At 37.7% G+C, this 16,238-nt stretch overlaps 1 protein-coding gene across 1 annotated transcript in view; it reads right to left on the bottom strand.

Annotated features, from left to right (window-relative positions):
- Positions 1–1,553: 1,553 nt before the first annotated feature.
- Positions 1,554–16,238, bottom strand: part of TAB2 (TGF-beta activated kinase 1 (MAP3K7) binding protein 2) — a 60,371-nt gene continuing 45,686 nt past the window's right edge. The window contains exons 3-7 of the mRNA XM_084203276.1: positions 14,513–16,025; positions 7,725–7,885; positions 7,021–7,114; positions 5,742–5,822; positions 1,554–3,552 (exon numbers count right to left, since the gene is read on the bottom strand). Coding sequence (XP_084059402.1) covers positions 3,407–3,552; positions 5,742–5,822; positions 7,021–7,114; positions 7,725–7,885; positions 14,513–16,025 — 1,995 coding nt within the window. The 3' untranslated portion in view covers positions 1,554–3,406. The remainder of the gene's footprint in view (positions 3,553–5,741; positions 5,823–7,020; positions 7,115–7,724; positions 7,886–14,512; positions 16,026–16,238) is intronic.

Here is a 16,238-nt window from a genome sequence, read left to right as displayed (position 1 = left end):
CCTGGACAAAAGAATAACTCTACTGATTGGAGACTGCCCAAGACAAAATGTTTTTCTAATATATTTAGAAAGTAGCAAGGTGAACTGAAGTCAGTTCCACAGAGCTGATGTCACAGAGCAGCCCAGTCAGTATTAGCTCTGTTTACTTGCTACATTTCTAAAGCTATCTCAATTCTCAAACTTGTCCAAGTGATAATCTTAAGCATTCACAAAAAATAAACAGGAGCATCTCTGAAAGCCAAGAAGGGTGCTCCCTTCCTGCCCATATGTACTTTTTTTACAGAGATCCCTGACAAAGACAGCACAGGAAAGTAAAAAATCATAAATCAGCATCCAAGATAAAGTACTGATGTCAAAACACAAAGTTTAGCCTTGCTGCAAGTATTTATTTTTTTATGCTCCATGAGGAAAAAAAATCCAGCAGTGAAATCTAGTTCTAGTTCATCCTTCAAACCGAAACCCAAAATGACACACTATATTGATATGCCACTATCTGATGATATACGTGACCTGAAGTACACAAAGAATAAACAACTCTTGAAGGGGAAGGTAAAAGTCTGGAATAGACACTGTTTCAGAACAAGTTACTGAAAAGGATATCCAATGCAAACTCATGTTGAGCATATGGCTCTACACGCCTAACTGGAGCAAGGAGGTAAGTATTTTTTTTTCCCTTCAGAAAATAAACACTCAAATTCAGGGAAAAGATCAATTATGCATGTCATAGAATGAGCAGGATTCCATCTCACCTATTTCTCCAAATATGCTCTTTCCACCCCTCAGCTGACTGGTGTTTCCTTTATAAATTCAGTTGCCTCCCTCACTCCAACCACTATTTCTCATATTGCAGATTATGGTACACTAGTTGAATAATACTCATTAAGGATTTTTTTTCCTGGATCTGTAACTATTTTTTTTTTTGCTACATAAGTTTATAGATGTCTCCTGAAGGCCTTTTATACAGCATCAGTATGTCTCAAGAAAGTTCAACTCCACGTAACAAATATCTGCTTCAAGAGGGTCCATGTGGGAAAGACAAGTCAAGGAACACTCCACATCTCACAGCATTTATACCCACAGCACCAACATACAGTTCAACCATATTCATCCTTAAACTGTGCTTATATCAACATAAGATTGTCATCTGTCACCACGATCAGTTGCCCATTTTGATTTAGAAAAACATTTTAAAAATCATAAACTCCAGAAGCAGGAAGTAAAAAGAGACTGTGTCTAGCTTATTGCTTTATGAATAAATGAGTGGGTCTTTGGTGAGAAAATAATCTTGCCACTGCAACTTTATGAAATACATTCCTTATGCTCACTGAATTGGAACCAAACAGAGTAATGCATGGCAGGAGAGACAAGGTTCAACAAAACAAAGGCTTAAATAAAAACTCTGGTCACAAGAAATCAGCCTACTTTTAGTACTGTTAATGCTTATTGTTGAGTATTCTGTTGCTCCACAGCATGGAAAAAGCAAACAAATCACAAAAGAAAACATTAGAATATATTTTTTTTTAATTTTTATAAATAACTTATCTGTTACAAAGGCAGTTTACCCAGCTAAATCACAAAACCATCAACTCAAGATATCCAAATTAGGTTTTATTAATAAACAGGTAAAAACTGATTTGTCAATCTTCACATAGAACTGCAGATGAAGCTGAAAAACAAGGCCTCATTTTATAAACAAAATGCATTGAATGCAATTGCTTTGGGTCTACTGCCTAATTACCTGGGATTGACATTTTCTTCCCACATAAAAAAAATTGCAAAGCCTTCAAAACAAAGGCCTCTGTGCATTCACATAGATCACTTGTAAAACTCCTAATAACAGTGTCCACTGGCAGATGTTTACAGTGGGTGACAGTCTACTTTGTCTCTTGCTACATGGTTAGCACTCCCTCCAGCCTCACGCTAAGTGCTGCTGCTACATAATTCTTTGTGTGCCGTCTTTCATGCATATTGTACTGGAATTCCATTTTCTTGATCTCGGTTACATACATCCCCGATCATGTGAGTATTTTCCTTAAAAAAATAGATCATCAAAATAAAAGAGATGCTTGAGGTTGCTTCAGTGTTCAAGTCTGTTTGATTTCTCTTTTCCAGCCTTTATTTCAGTTGTCCTAAATATTGCTATCCTTGTTTTCTATAAATATGAGACTTCACCACAAAGTCAGGTTTAGAAACTGGCTGCCAAAACAGGAAAGCATTTAAAGTCCTTGAACAAAGCCGTACGATGCTGCTGCTGTTGATTTTGGCACTTTATGTACTTCCCCAATGAATCTCTCTTCAGGAGTCTGCAAGACACCCAGCAGATGAAGCAAGCTTAACTCGGATGCTGATCTGTTGGTGGGTTGAAAGTTTCCTAGTATAAAGTTTCCTCACACCAGACAAAATGCTCCCTTTGTGTCACCCACCGTAAAACTCAGTGTACAGAGTGAACTATATGCATAACTCTTCCAACTTTTCCTGCACTTTTACCACGCTGCATCTGCAGGTCTTCACAGATCATCAGCATTTACAAGAGCAATGTACAGAACAAGCAGAGGAAAGCTATTTTGTGCATAGTTTTTTACTAATGCTCTTATTTTAAGGCATTGCTTCTCTCAGATAAAAGCTTAAAAAAAGGGACATGATCGTGCTTAATCACTTAAAGGGAAAAAAAGAAAGTTAACAAAAAGACTATTACACTATACATACAGAAGTACAAGAAAATAATAAAGGTGAGGAAAAGAAATCACTTAAAGCAGGCTCTAGAGCTATGTACAGTAGGAAAAGCTTTGGGGTATTTCACTGTGTGTATTGTACAGACAACGCATGCAGTTTTTCCTTTTCATCTTTAGATGTACTGATTGTACTGATTTCTGGCTTCACAGAGATGTTTTCAGGGAAGACAAGGCAAAGAGTACCACTGATTTGTGAAGTTCTTCCCTTTATCAAAGGCACTATGTGGCAGCAAACAGTTTAAATACTTAAACCTTGTTCCTTTTAAGATCTCCTTTGTGCATGTAGTGTTTCACTGAAAGCTCTGAAAACAAAAACACTAGCACTCTATGCCTTTCCCCTGTCAAAATTCAGTAGTGACATTGGGGCAGAGAAGAGGATGGGCAACACCCAGGCACTGAACACGGTGTGTGTTACTGGTAATACTGTACGTGGTTCAGGCAGCTGGCGAGTCTCTCAGCAGATTGCCCTTCAGCCGATCAGCGTCAGCTGCCTGCGACACAACTCTGAGGTATTGCTTGCTCTGTGGGCTTACATTTAACAATAGCAAAACACCATCTCGTCACGCTTTCCATTTTACAAAATCCTATGCATAAATGCTTTTTTTGCCCCCCAATGCCTGGACGATTCCTTGTACGTTTGCTATGGTTTTATGGAAGGTAATGGGCCTGTTGGCTCAGAAATGCCTGGGCATTTCACACTGTTCACAGCGATTTAAGGCCGGATGATTTAAAAAAGTACAGGCGGTACAACTCCACTGAGCTCCCTCATCTTCATCTGTGTCTGGAACAGTCTTTGGTGTTTTCACAATGGACCTCTGATCTGTGACATGGAAGAGATAAGATAAAATAAGCAGTTACTAACTGAAAACAGCATGGAAAGAATTTTGAGATTTTTTTTTTCCCAGTAACTGAGAACTATCTTGTTCCTCTGAGAACAGCACAGTTATTAAAAGTGACAGAAGCAGCTTTTTACCACCCCCTTGACCACAGCTTGATTGTAGGTCAGCCAAAAGGCTCAAGGTAAAACTACAAAAATCAAGTTTCCCATTCCCTAACTCTGCTGTCTTTCCTCAGTTAAAAGCTACGGCATATAAAGGAGATAACATTTGCAAATTTTTCAGCACAGGAAACATGGACAAGATTTAGAAGCCTGAAGTCTATGAAGTGGTCTAAAATTCATTATGACAAGAAGTATGTGCTTTGTAACTCTTTGACATGTCAAACTTTTTGATTCTAGAAAGAAGGTAGCAGCTCTTCAAGCCAGCTCAGCTTTTCTTCAGATATACTGAAGAAAAACCACTGCCTTGCTCTGTCATGCTACAGAGTAATCATCCCAGCTATACCAACACATCTTTCTACATGATGTGTTAGACAGTAATCTTCAAATATTTTAAGAGAGAAAAGAAGAGAGAAAAGGAATGAAAAGGATGAAAAGAGAGATGAGTGACTTCTCAAGTTAAGGGTTCCCCAGTCTAGGCAACTGCAAAATCCTTTCAGCCCATTATTTCATCTGGAAAACATCTCATCAGCAACGGCAATTGCTGCAAAATGACAGCAAGAGCTCCATAAGTACAACAGTACTGATCACAGTTGCAAGAATTATTTTTGTTCTTTTGTGAACAGCAGTAATTCTGTTTTAAGTCAAAGCCTACATGATAGCTAAATTTAAGCTTAAAATGAAATTAAAGTTAATGAAGAACTAAGATACAGCAGTGATACTTTTCTTAAAAAAAAGAAGAAAAGAATGATAATTGATAGAAGGACTTTAGAGCTTTATAAACCAATCAGGGTCAATTTTGTATTTTCAAGGTAGATTGAATGAAATACTTAAATTTGTGAGTTCCTAAGAGATAAACCAATACAATGTTGACAACTAGTCAAAGAAAATTAATTTTCCTTCTTTGACAGGTTAGTTTTTATTTATTATAAAAGGAGCTACATAACTGACAGAACTTATTAAGTTCTCCATGGTTCAGTTGTAAAATGTATCTAATAGGAATGTGTATGGATTTAACTTTACTCAGAATTTTAACTACCAGCTCAGGTAGTAGAAGGATAAAAAGTGCTTTATAAAGCATGAAAAACAGTATCAGTTTGGAAGTGTTGCAAAAGATCTGCAGGACACAAAGCTCAATTTATCTAGACCACTTTACAATGCAGAACTGTCAGAAATCTCCTGCAATGCAGAACTGTCAGAAGATGAGATTCTGTAACAACAGGTTACTGCACACTCCAAGGACAATTAACCACACACATCTATATTATGTGGAGAACTTCCAGGACAGAAAGACTGCACAGAAACACCTGTGGACTATCTCCATGTTTCATGAGGTGGTCTGCCTAAAGTCATAGTATAATGAAGTTCCAAACAAGCTGAATTCATTCTCTGCTTTGTGTAAAACACAAGAGGTAATTGTTCTGCTGTGTTTGGCACCCTGAGAGGGGGAAAAAGCAAGTAATGTGCACACTAATGATAAGTAGAATGCTTAGGAGTGGCTAATACTCAGCAATACTGACTGCCCTACTACTCTGCATTACTTTCCTGTTCAACCAGCTAGAACTACATTCACCAATAGTCAAAAGAGGCTTTCAAGTAACTTGTTAATACAAATTCTACAGTAGCCATCAATTCCAGCAAGGGAAACCAAGTGGAGCTGTTACTACATGTAAGCAAATCTACTCTTTGCTATGGATAATGGTGAAGTAATGTGAGTTTCACTGGTCCCTAAGCAATGTACCTCATGCCCATTTTTAGAGAAAGATGGATGCTTCTATTACATAAACTGCCTTACAATATATTATCCATTCTTTAATATAACCCATTTAATATACTTCTCTTTCCTGAATGTATGAATAGAGAGGAAACAAGAGCAAACAGAAGCATACTTACTGCCAATACAAATAAAATGCAAGGTTTGTATGCTTTTGAAGCAAGATTTGTAAATTAGAACTTGATATTAGATACAAACCAGGTATTTGTATCAAATCCAAATTTTATCAATACAATACCTTTGGGTTTTGGTGGCACGGGACCAAGAAATCCAATATTATCGTAAAAATTATGAATAGCGCTGGGATTAAAATGTGGTCCTAAAAATAAAAAAAAAAAGTGCAGCAGTTTAAAAAAATAAACTTGAGTAGGGAGGCATATCAGTTTTTTTCTGGCAGTAATTCTGTAACAATACTATTATTCACTTATCACCTTTTATATCAAAGTGTCAATACAGACCTTGGTGATTTCAACAACACACTTTAACAAACGTATTGCCTAAAATATGCAATATAAAATAAAGTCAGAGACAAGATCTAGCAAACTAAACTCCTTTAAAGGTATCTTCTTCTGCTACTCTTTAAGATCATTTTGTTAGTAAATCTTATCTGACTTTTTCTAAATTGCAACTATACTCAGAGATATCTTACCTACTATGCAGTGTATTACACATGCTTAGAATTAAAACTCAACAGGAAGTTCTAAAAGCAATTTATCTATTGAAGGTCAGGTTCTCAGTGTAGCATTACATTCAGCACACCTGTCTGCCTTCTCCTGAACTGCAGGTACACTTCTGAAGCAGAACTTTTGTAGCTCATGTCTCAGCTGAGCTAACAGCTCACTGCTTCTGGAAGTGGGAAGCATCAATTCCTTCCCTCTCACTACCTCAGTTCTCCCTTCCTGTGCCTCTCCCTCACATCAGCTACAGCAAACTTTTCCAGCAATGCAAGTTTCAGCTCGGCTCGTGAACAGAATCAGCTCTGCAAAGGGTCTAAAAAATTAATACAGAGCCAGAGGTCAGTAAGGGGCAAGAGAGAGAAGAAGGAAGAGAGAGGCTTTCTTGTTGGCAGCTCTTGAACTGGCTCAGCTGTCTCATAATTTCACACCCATGACCAGAGTCTGTGTCCCTGCAGACAAGGAAAGCAGAGAGCACACTAGAAGTTACAATCACATTTTATATTTTCTAACTTGAGAGGCTAAATACAGACAGAGGTGGAAGACAAAAGAGAGAGATGAACACATATGTACAGATGTATCATTCAAAAAACTCTCTTTCTTTGATACTCAGATAATCAGATTTGTATGAAGTACGAATGACTGTGGAATTAGGAAAATCATATGGCCAACAAAAACAACAGGCTTTAACGACAGTTACTACCATGGTTTCACTCAAACTAATGTGATGATTTTTCAAAAAGTGTGTATATCCATCCATGGACTTTTTTGAAACATGTGGACCATGAAAAAAAAGAAATAAATCAACATTTACAGTTACTGATGTACTAAGACATACTGTACCTCTTGCTTGAAAAAGATCAATCTCTTTGGTTAGGCAATCTATGTCTATCTGCAGCTGTCTGTTAGAACTTCTTAACTGTTGCATTTCTTCCAGCTGAAAAAATAAATCTGCCTGTTAGACTAATTTTCCCAGTTTATGAACAGTTATCATTCACGCACAAGTAGACAACATTTAATTATTTTAGAAATTATGATAAAAGAATCTTCCCTAATGACCATCTTTCTTTTAATCCAAGCATAATCTTAGAAAAAGCTTCCAGACCTACTGAATAGTTCTCTCTCATCAGACTTCAGAGAGGACTGAAGTCCAATCTTCAGTCAGGGCACAGCCACAGTCTGGTCCACCAGATCAAAGGACGATCATCTAGCACTGAAAACTGGTGCAATGATCGGTTTCTTTGAACTCAGTATATGCACCAAGACCAAAAAGTACTTGGTGTGATAAGAGTATGAGTATTAACTTGTAAGGACTTTAGTGACTGCCTTCAAAAGCAATTCTTCACAAAGCAATTAGCAAGTTGCAAGGTTGCAGTTAAATGACACATTTTTAGTCCTTACTCTAAACTCCACTGTTCACCAGCTTAATTCTAACTATACTGCCTGTTCCTAGTATATTGTCAATATATGAACAAGTCTTCCTTCAATTTATTGTGACAGACCACACTTGTGGTTTAGGTTTATACCCTACAGACGTTTCAACTTACTGATGGAATTTGGGAAACAGAATTCGATCTTTTCAGGCGCCTTCGTGTTAGATTATTCTCCATTTCATTGACCTCTGATTTTAGTTTATCCAACTTTTTCTTTTGAACCTCAAGTTCTCGTTGAAGTCGCTCCATCCTGGCCTTCTGGTGTACCAGTAAAGCTGCAATACATAAAGTCCCATTTTATCTACTTTATTATCCTTCACATGGCAACATCAGATTAAGATGCAAGTTAGTACTCTTTTGGGAAAAAACAGAAAAAAACCACTGCTACAGACTGCTTTTCCAATTTCCTCACAAGAAAACCTCTGCCATAAGACACAAAGTGCTGCATTTTTACAAACAGCACAAGCTAACTACAGACAAGCAAATATGAGGAAGCCATACAACATAATAAATGGCCACAAAAAATTTAACTGTAATCTGTAAAAACCTACAAGACTAACTACCCAAAGGCAGGAACAAATATTTCTGTGTGTATTCATCTTAATCACCGTAAAACAGGTAGCATGAAGAGGATTTCAGACAACTGCAATATAGAGCACTACATAGGCTTATTACAATTAGGATTGGATCCAGTGTGCATCATAGTACGAACCAACAAGTGAAACCAAACCAGAAATAAGCACACCACTAGCAAACTGATATTTGTCAAAAGCTGGACTGTATGTCACTTTACCCCTAAATTATGGTGCAGAACCATTAGCTCAGCTTCTAATTTCTGACAATGGTTACTATTTGTAAAGCAAAAGGCACAAGGACACCTAATTTAGAAACAATGAAGTCAGCAAAACTTCACAGTTTCAAACCACAGTTTTTTAAAGGTATAAAGAAGCTAAGTAGCAGATGACACAAATTCATGCAATCTAGTGAGTTAATTTCACTGAAGGCAGTTTTACTATTAAATATCATCACAAAAGCAGATATCACTGCTCAAAGTAATAACCACCTTCTATAAAAATGTATATAATTAAATAAACCAAAGAATCATTTTAACTTCTGCACAGCCATTCATTCCTCCATTAAACTAGTAACTCCTATAAACTGTGATCATTTTCACAGACTTTTATATCACCCTGGAAATTACAAAGAAGTAGCAATAACAAGGTATTTTAAAAAGATTGAATTTGCCTCACAAAGTCTTTAAACCAAACTCTAGCTGGAACATGATGTTTAATTCCTCACAATTTCTTCAGGTACCAAAAAATTAGAAGCACTAAAATCTGGTTGCCTAGGTTTCCTAAATAGTAGCAGAGGAAAAAAAAAACCCACATCAAAAAGATGGAATGCTCCACATCTCTGGCGAGCAGAACTGTCTTCTCCTGCAGATCCTGCCTGCTCATTCATTCATTCACACATTGCATTTTGTCTTCCAGAGGTTCTTTAAAAGGAGGAACCATGCCAAACTATTTTTGAACAGTGTTACAGACCGAACTGAGATCCAGCCTAGGCTTTTGAGCCACAAATGTTCACAAAATACTGAAATGACACCTAGCTTCTATTAGGTTTTATTCCAATTGCAGAAGTTTTCATAAACAGCCACCTTTACTTTGGGTCACAGTAGTTGCACTACAGTAAAAATTGCAGCTGTGCTCATACGTAAAATAAAAATGTAGTAACTGAAATCTCAGTGTAAAGATTTTTGTTGAAGACTTGGAATTATCAGGTAAGCAATCTCAACAGACAGCCTCTCTTCTTGAAAAGCCTTTTACAAACAGTGAATGAAGCTGCAAGTCTAAAGAAAGGAAATGAAAGACTAGTTTGCCTCCTGTGGAGAGTGTACAAGCCCTTTTTTTTCCTATATTTTATTTCCGCTTTTTGACAGTCTCTTCTGTTTTCGTTACCTTGGTAAGCCTGCTGAGGCAACACAGCCATGCTCTGCTGCCCCGACCCAGAACTCTTCAGACCTGTCAAATGGTGGATCCAGGCTGCAGGTGAGTAGCCAGTGCTGCTGGATGTGGCAGGTGAGGAGCATTGTTACCAGAATATCAACTTGTATGGCATGGCATGGCTTCAAGAGTTCTATATGACCAAAACTTTGCCTGTGCATCCCTCATCTCCTTTTTTAAGCTACTCTTGTAAAGGAAAAGAACCCAGGATTTCTCATTTTGATGTTTTCCTACTTGTGTGGTTTAGAAATTCAGCTGTCAATATGGACCCGTACAAGGAGGAGAAGGCACTGATGAATGCCCCCAGCATTACTACATGCTTTTCATTTTCATGTCATGTCTGGAAAGTCATGCACTTTACTCTCCTAGGAACTTTGTGACTACCATCTCACAATTTCAAATCCCAACAGGTTTTAAAAACACACATTAAAAATTACCATTGTGAATAAAGAAGAATCATTTGCTATCACTGTGCTATCCTTCTACTATTAAAAGTAACTTTGATAAGGAACTTGAAGGAGATTGGTGTAAGTGGAGACTTTAATATACAATTTGGTAATTTTGCTTTAATACCAATTTGGTAGCAGCAGGAAAACAATGGTGGGGGGAAGACAAAACCCTCCCTGTATTTCAGTGTCGCATTTATGAATGGGAAGTGGCAATTTAAGTATTCAGCTCCCTCTAGTGTTGCTCAGAGCAACTGAAAACGTTCAGAAAAACACTGCAGTTCAACTTCTTAATTAAGTGCAAACAGGGTATTTGGCACATTTAGTTTTTTACACTTCTGCACGTTTGCATTCAGCAGACTGCAGTACATGTCAATGCTCTGGCAGATGCCACTGTTTCCTCTGACATCCAAAGTGCACATTTTTCACATAAAAGCTGTATATCATTATAATTACAGGAAGAAGCATAAAAGTCTGGAGGACAAAAGTTCACTCTTCCTCTCCCAGAGACCTACTTAGTCGGGCACTAAATATACCTTTAAGTTTGTAAATGTATGCATAATTGTTTTCTCAAAGACTCTGTGAATGTGAATTTTAACATGAAGAGTGTCTTTTATTATTTTAAGTGTTTCTAAGATAAATTCTAATCTAGGAATACAATGATTTAACCCTATCCTATAGACCTAAGCATTTTTAAAATCTCTTAATTTGTCAGATAAGGAGGGGATTTCTGGCAATGCAATTACACAGTGGCAGGAGGTTCATGAGAGTCTCAAAACACACTTATGCTTGGGCATGTTTTCTAAACCTGTATTTGAAGCTGCACAGAATTCAGTCATCTGATGTGCAACTTCAATAGCTCAAACTGATATTTTTTTTGTCCTCTCTTTTCAATATTCTCTTCACCTAATTTTTTAAGAAGAACATCAGTGAAGAGTGGGGCCTGATATACAGAGCCAAATATAAGGTGGTATTTTTTCTCAGACCACATGATACAATGGGCTCAGAGCCCCTTGGTGCACAGGCCACAGCTGTATCTTATTCAAGTCTTTTTTTTAAACATCTTCAAGGACTGCCTAAGAAAGAAAAAAATTTGTTTCCTGCAGCTTTATTTTTTTTAAGTTTTAAAGAGCTCCAAGAAATCAAAGCAAGAGCTGTGCAAAATATTATTTTACTAATCTAGTTTATAAATTAATTTATTTACATTAAAAACATGGTGGCAAGAATTGCTAAGCAAGCATGTATCCACATATGTATCTGTAGTTGGTACCAACGATTCACTCAACTTTGCACACCATTCTCTTTCAAGTTAAAGAAAATAATATGAAAATATCAGACAGTCAAAGCTGTGTAATATTTAACCAAAGGACTTAAGTTCCCTAGGAAGAAAACATCTACCTAGTGATTTTATTACACAATTATGGATTTTCTTGATGGGATGCCTTCCCATTATACAGATGGAAAGCTATATGCAGAATGAGCAACTGTTAAATAACTACTCATTACATGACATGCATATAGAGCATATATCACAAAAATGTATCTGAGAATTTTCAATTTCTAACAAGATTCCAAGTTTTCATCCATAAGACACATTATACTAAACTAAATTATATATTGAAATCCCACTTAACTACTTCATATTAATAAAATTAATTATAAATTGTAATCTCTACTATGGGAATACTCCTGCACACTGACAGAAGTGATACTGAGCACATAAAAATGCATTTTTTGGCTGTCCTTCTGGGCATGCATCTAGCATTACTCTTCTCAAAGCAACATGAATTCTTACTGACTTCAACAGCGGACACATGCACTCAACACTTCCACAAGTGAGTCCTCAGTATTTCAAACTAGAATTCTAGAAAATGAGAAACATCCCTCAGCAACCAGTTCTGAAATATGAGTTTCTCAGGATCACAGAGTCAGTGCCAGAGATACAACCAAGCATTCCAGGGAAATGACATTGACCTTATCTCAGCAGTACACACTCCTTTACACATTCTATAACCTCCAGGTTTGGCAGCAAATAAGACAAAGATCTGGGGCAGCATTCTACTACCTACTGCAACTTTCCTGGGAGGAAAACCAGAAATACCATGGAAGAAGACTGAGGTGCCTACACACACTGCAATTAAGTAAAGCTTCTTTGATGGCAAGCAGCAGCACCTACAAAGAAGTCCAACACATCTTCTGTTCTCCTGGACTGGACTATGTACATAAATGTAAAATAAATAAAAAGAGCAAAGGAAATTTCATTTGACATCAAAGCAACTCCATCTTCCACCCCAAGGTTTCTTTTCCCCCAAAGCCAGTTTCAGTTCTCCCTGCCAAGATAAGGAGCATTCTGGCAGAAACAGAAAAGCTGATGAAAATACATTTTTCTCTAATCATGGCCAGAGAAACAACTCTTCCATGGATAAAATGAAAATGAAACAAGCACCTTGCATGGAAGGATTCTGGCAGTCTGGCTAAATCATAAGCAGTTTAGAATAGAGAAAACATCAAGCAACTAAAATCCCTTTTTGTATGTAAGATGAAATAAACCCACTGCTAAGTATAAGAAACATGTTTAAAAGCAACAGATAGGACTTCCAGATATCAATATCATACAAGTAAGTCTATCACAGACTTCTCAACTTTCCAAATATTAATTAATAATAATAATGTAAGAAACACTGCACTTATTGCAGCAGAAATGGAGCACACATTCCAGGAATGCAGAACACCTCTACATGTAAAGAAATTCAGAAGTATTAAGCATACTTTCTAATGAAGGACACAGAAGGATGGTGATTTCCTGTAGTCCCTAAAGCTGTACCAGCCCACATCATAGATCTACATATCACCTAATAGCTGCAGCTTGGCTTCAGGAAGAGATGGGCTCCACAGCAACTATGAAGTCAATGCTTGTGGAACTCTAGGTTGTGTATCAAGTTTGACTCATCTTGATAAACTAAATGTTGATACCTGCAGCTTGTAGAGAGGTTACAGTGGTCATCACTACCAAGGGTACAGGAGATAAAAATGTAGACCTGGTGTAAGTCAGTGCCCTTAGAAAGGAAAAACAGACAAAAGGGACAACTCCCCAAAATGTATAGCTTTGCAAACCCCTAAAAAGTATCCAACTTGCTTGGGAAGTAAGTTCATGATCTTAAAGACTCTTTAAAGCCTAAGGACAAGATTTCAATTGCTTAATTTCTGGTATATGAAGTTTTCCAGGACTAAGACTAAAACAGACAGATAAGTCTCCCTCCAAAGAAAGAAAAGGACATATGATCTGGGGGGCAATTTTTTTGCTTACCTACATATGAATTTTCTGAAGTTCTTTATGCACTGAACATAAGAGAATGTAAACATGATTAACTTTTTTGTTTTGACACGTAATATTTAGAAACTCTTGAGTTAGGATTGACTATTACTCACTAAAAATAGTTATATGCAGAAGTAATGCACAAGTTAGAATAACTTTTTGATTTACTTCATTAACACAGTACTCCAGAGGCAGCCCTGGCTTCCAGTGTCCTGACTGCTGTACTTACACAAAATAGAATGGCTAAGCTCATCTGAAGAATGTTTACACTGGTTGTGGAACAGGCCAGTTTTTTAAACTCAGAATTGATTGCTAGATCCAGAGAAGACCAGTGAGGTCAAAGACAAATTATTTTGACAACCTATTGTGAATACTGCTAAAACCTCCTAAGACTAATTTAACATTTTTATGTAAAAAGCTCACAGGATGGTTAATAAACCATTGAATTGGTAATAAAAGCATGCAAACCCATGAAAACAGAAGAAGAAGATTAACAGGTTATCTCGCTGTATCACATATTCTAAGTTTTACCCCTCCATTAACACTGATTCCTTAAAACAGATTCCTTTGGCTTGGTGTTCCTTTTCACATTTTAAAATGTAACAGAAGTAAGTATCAAGACGTTGAGCATTTTATTGTCAGGAACATAGTAAGAAACATGGAGGCCAGGCCAACACTTTGTGCCATTAATTGCTTTTGAAGTCTCCTTTTCTTTCTTCTTAAATAACACTTGCAAAAAAAAAAAAATTACCCGATGAAAACAGTATCTCAACTGATTTAAAAATCTGACAATGGAATTGTAGCTTTAAATCATTAGGACAAGTTGAACAAACGTAGATGTTTCTTTCAGAACAACATAAAAATGAAGATGGTATGACTCGACTCCATTAAACAGATAACATATCTACTTACGAAAACCAGAAGAATATCTCCAAGTATTCAGTTACATGTCTTTACCATAAAAAGAAATCTATGAATTGCTTATAAAATGCTTTTATTTATTTAGGAAACACAAATGCTAAAATTAAAGACACTGTATTACCATCATAAAGGTTACTAACTGTTTCCTGTTCTGCAATCTACATGCTGAATTGACAACCTGGTCAAAATCTCTACAATTGATATTAAGAATATTACCTTGTGTGTAGGCAGCATCATCAGATCCCATACTCAATTTCCGTGCATCACTGATCCTATCCACATGTGCTAAAACAGGGTCAGTAAGATGCTGGATACCCTCTGGTTCAACATAGTGATCAGGAAGGTTTAGAAGATTTGTAGGTTCAAAAGTTGGGGATACTACCCCTGGGGAAACTGCAGGGGGCTTATTTGGAGAAACTGTAATTTTAAAAGTATATTTTGTGTTAGGCTGCGTAACAACCACTCGAGGAGAAGTTGCAGTGGTGCTGTTGCCCACTGCTCGACTCTTGGGTGGATGGTGATGAATAAATGCAGGACCCATGCTTACTTGACCAGACATATTCCTAGCAGTAGTAGATACTCCAGGATTTGTCGATATGAAAAGCGTGGGCTGGTTCCGCACAAGTTGATCGTCTCCTGTCGTGGCATTTGCTGAAATGTAGACCTTGGGCTGACCACGTGTGATCACTTCATCAGTATTTGGAGGACTGGCCGATATGTAAACAGTGGGTTGACTTCTACTTAATGTCTGGCTGTTGAGGGAAGAGGGAACAGTGGAGGTGCGAGGGCCAGTTGAACGTAACTTAGAAGAACTGTTTCTTTGTGGCGGTTCAAGTTTGATTTCAATTTGATTTTTGCGAGGTCCTGTGGATATATTCTGAATGTTGTATTGGCTATGAGCAGAAGATTGTGAGCTACCAGATGAATGAATCATAGGTGCTTGTGGAGTAGTAGGAGAACTGATAGGCATGTACACATGGGAAGTCTGGTGGCCTTGCTGGTTTGGCTGTGTTGAGTGTTGCGATGAGGTATGTGGCGTAGTACTGGATGTAGGAATAGTAGTCCAGGGACTTGGCTGTGAAGGCTGGTAGACTTGCTGAGGGTGCATGGGATTAAACTGAGATGCCCAGCCTGGCTGCTGCTGCGTTTGCCGAGCGGTACCACTAGGAGCTGTGATGTAAGGCCTAATATAGATAGAATTTCCCTGGGGACTGTTAAGTACAGGAGGAGGTACACCATGTATGTGCAAAGACGTTGGGGTATTGCGACCAGGCTGAATGTTTGGGGCTAAAGTTACCATAATGGGGTTGAATCTGGGTGTTTGTTGAGACAAGTTAGATACTCCTTTGCTGCCTAGGTGAAATCCAAGATGCTGCCCTGGATTAGAAGCACTAACTGTATTAGCCATCCCAAAGACATTAAATCCTTGTGGAACCTGCGCAGGTGCCGTCTGTGGTTCCTGCTGAAACAGTTCATTGTTGGACTGACTGGTTTGAAGGTGTCCATCACTAACACTGTGAGCTAGAGTCCTACTTCCATTCATTCTACTTCCTTCTCTTCCATGGTGATAGACGTTCTGTGACTGCAAATCCAAATTAAGAGATGTCATGTGATTTCGTAGTCCAGGAATCCCAGAATCATCCGAAAAACTCAGGTCTCCTTCACCATAGAGATATTTTGTGCTCTCTTGAGAGAGAACTGCACAACAGGCATCCAAATTATTGTTATTCTAAAAAAGACAGATGAAAGTTTGACATTACTGATAAAATAGTGTCACAGTTATGTATGAATACATCCAATCACAACTGAAAAAAGAACAATATAGCACCAGATAGAAAGCTTTAGGTGGCTGGCTAGTGTAGCTGCTCTATACACTTAAGGGGCTTGCCTGTGAAGCTCACTGCTCTGGGAATAGTGACTGAGCCAGTGGCACCAAGGGTAG

The sequence above is a fragment of the Fringilla coelebs genome (genome assembly GCF_963513975.1).
Source record: "Fringilla coelebs genome assembly, chromosome: 3".
Taxonomy (NCBI): Eukaryota; Metazoa; Chordata; class Aves; order Passeriformes; family Fringillidae; genus Fringilla; species Fringilla coelebs.
Note: the sequence above shows the minus strand (reverse complement) of the source record. Positions and strands in the feature narration are given on the sequence as shown.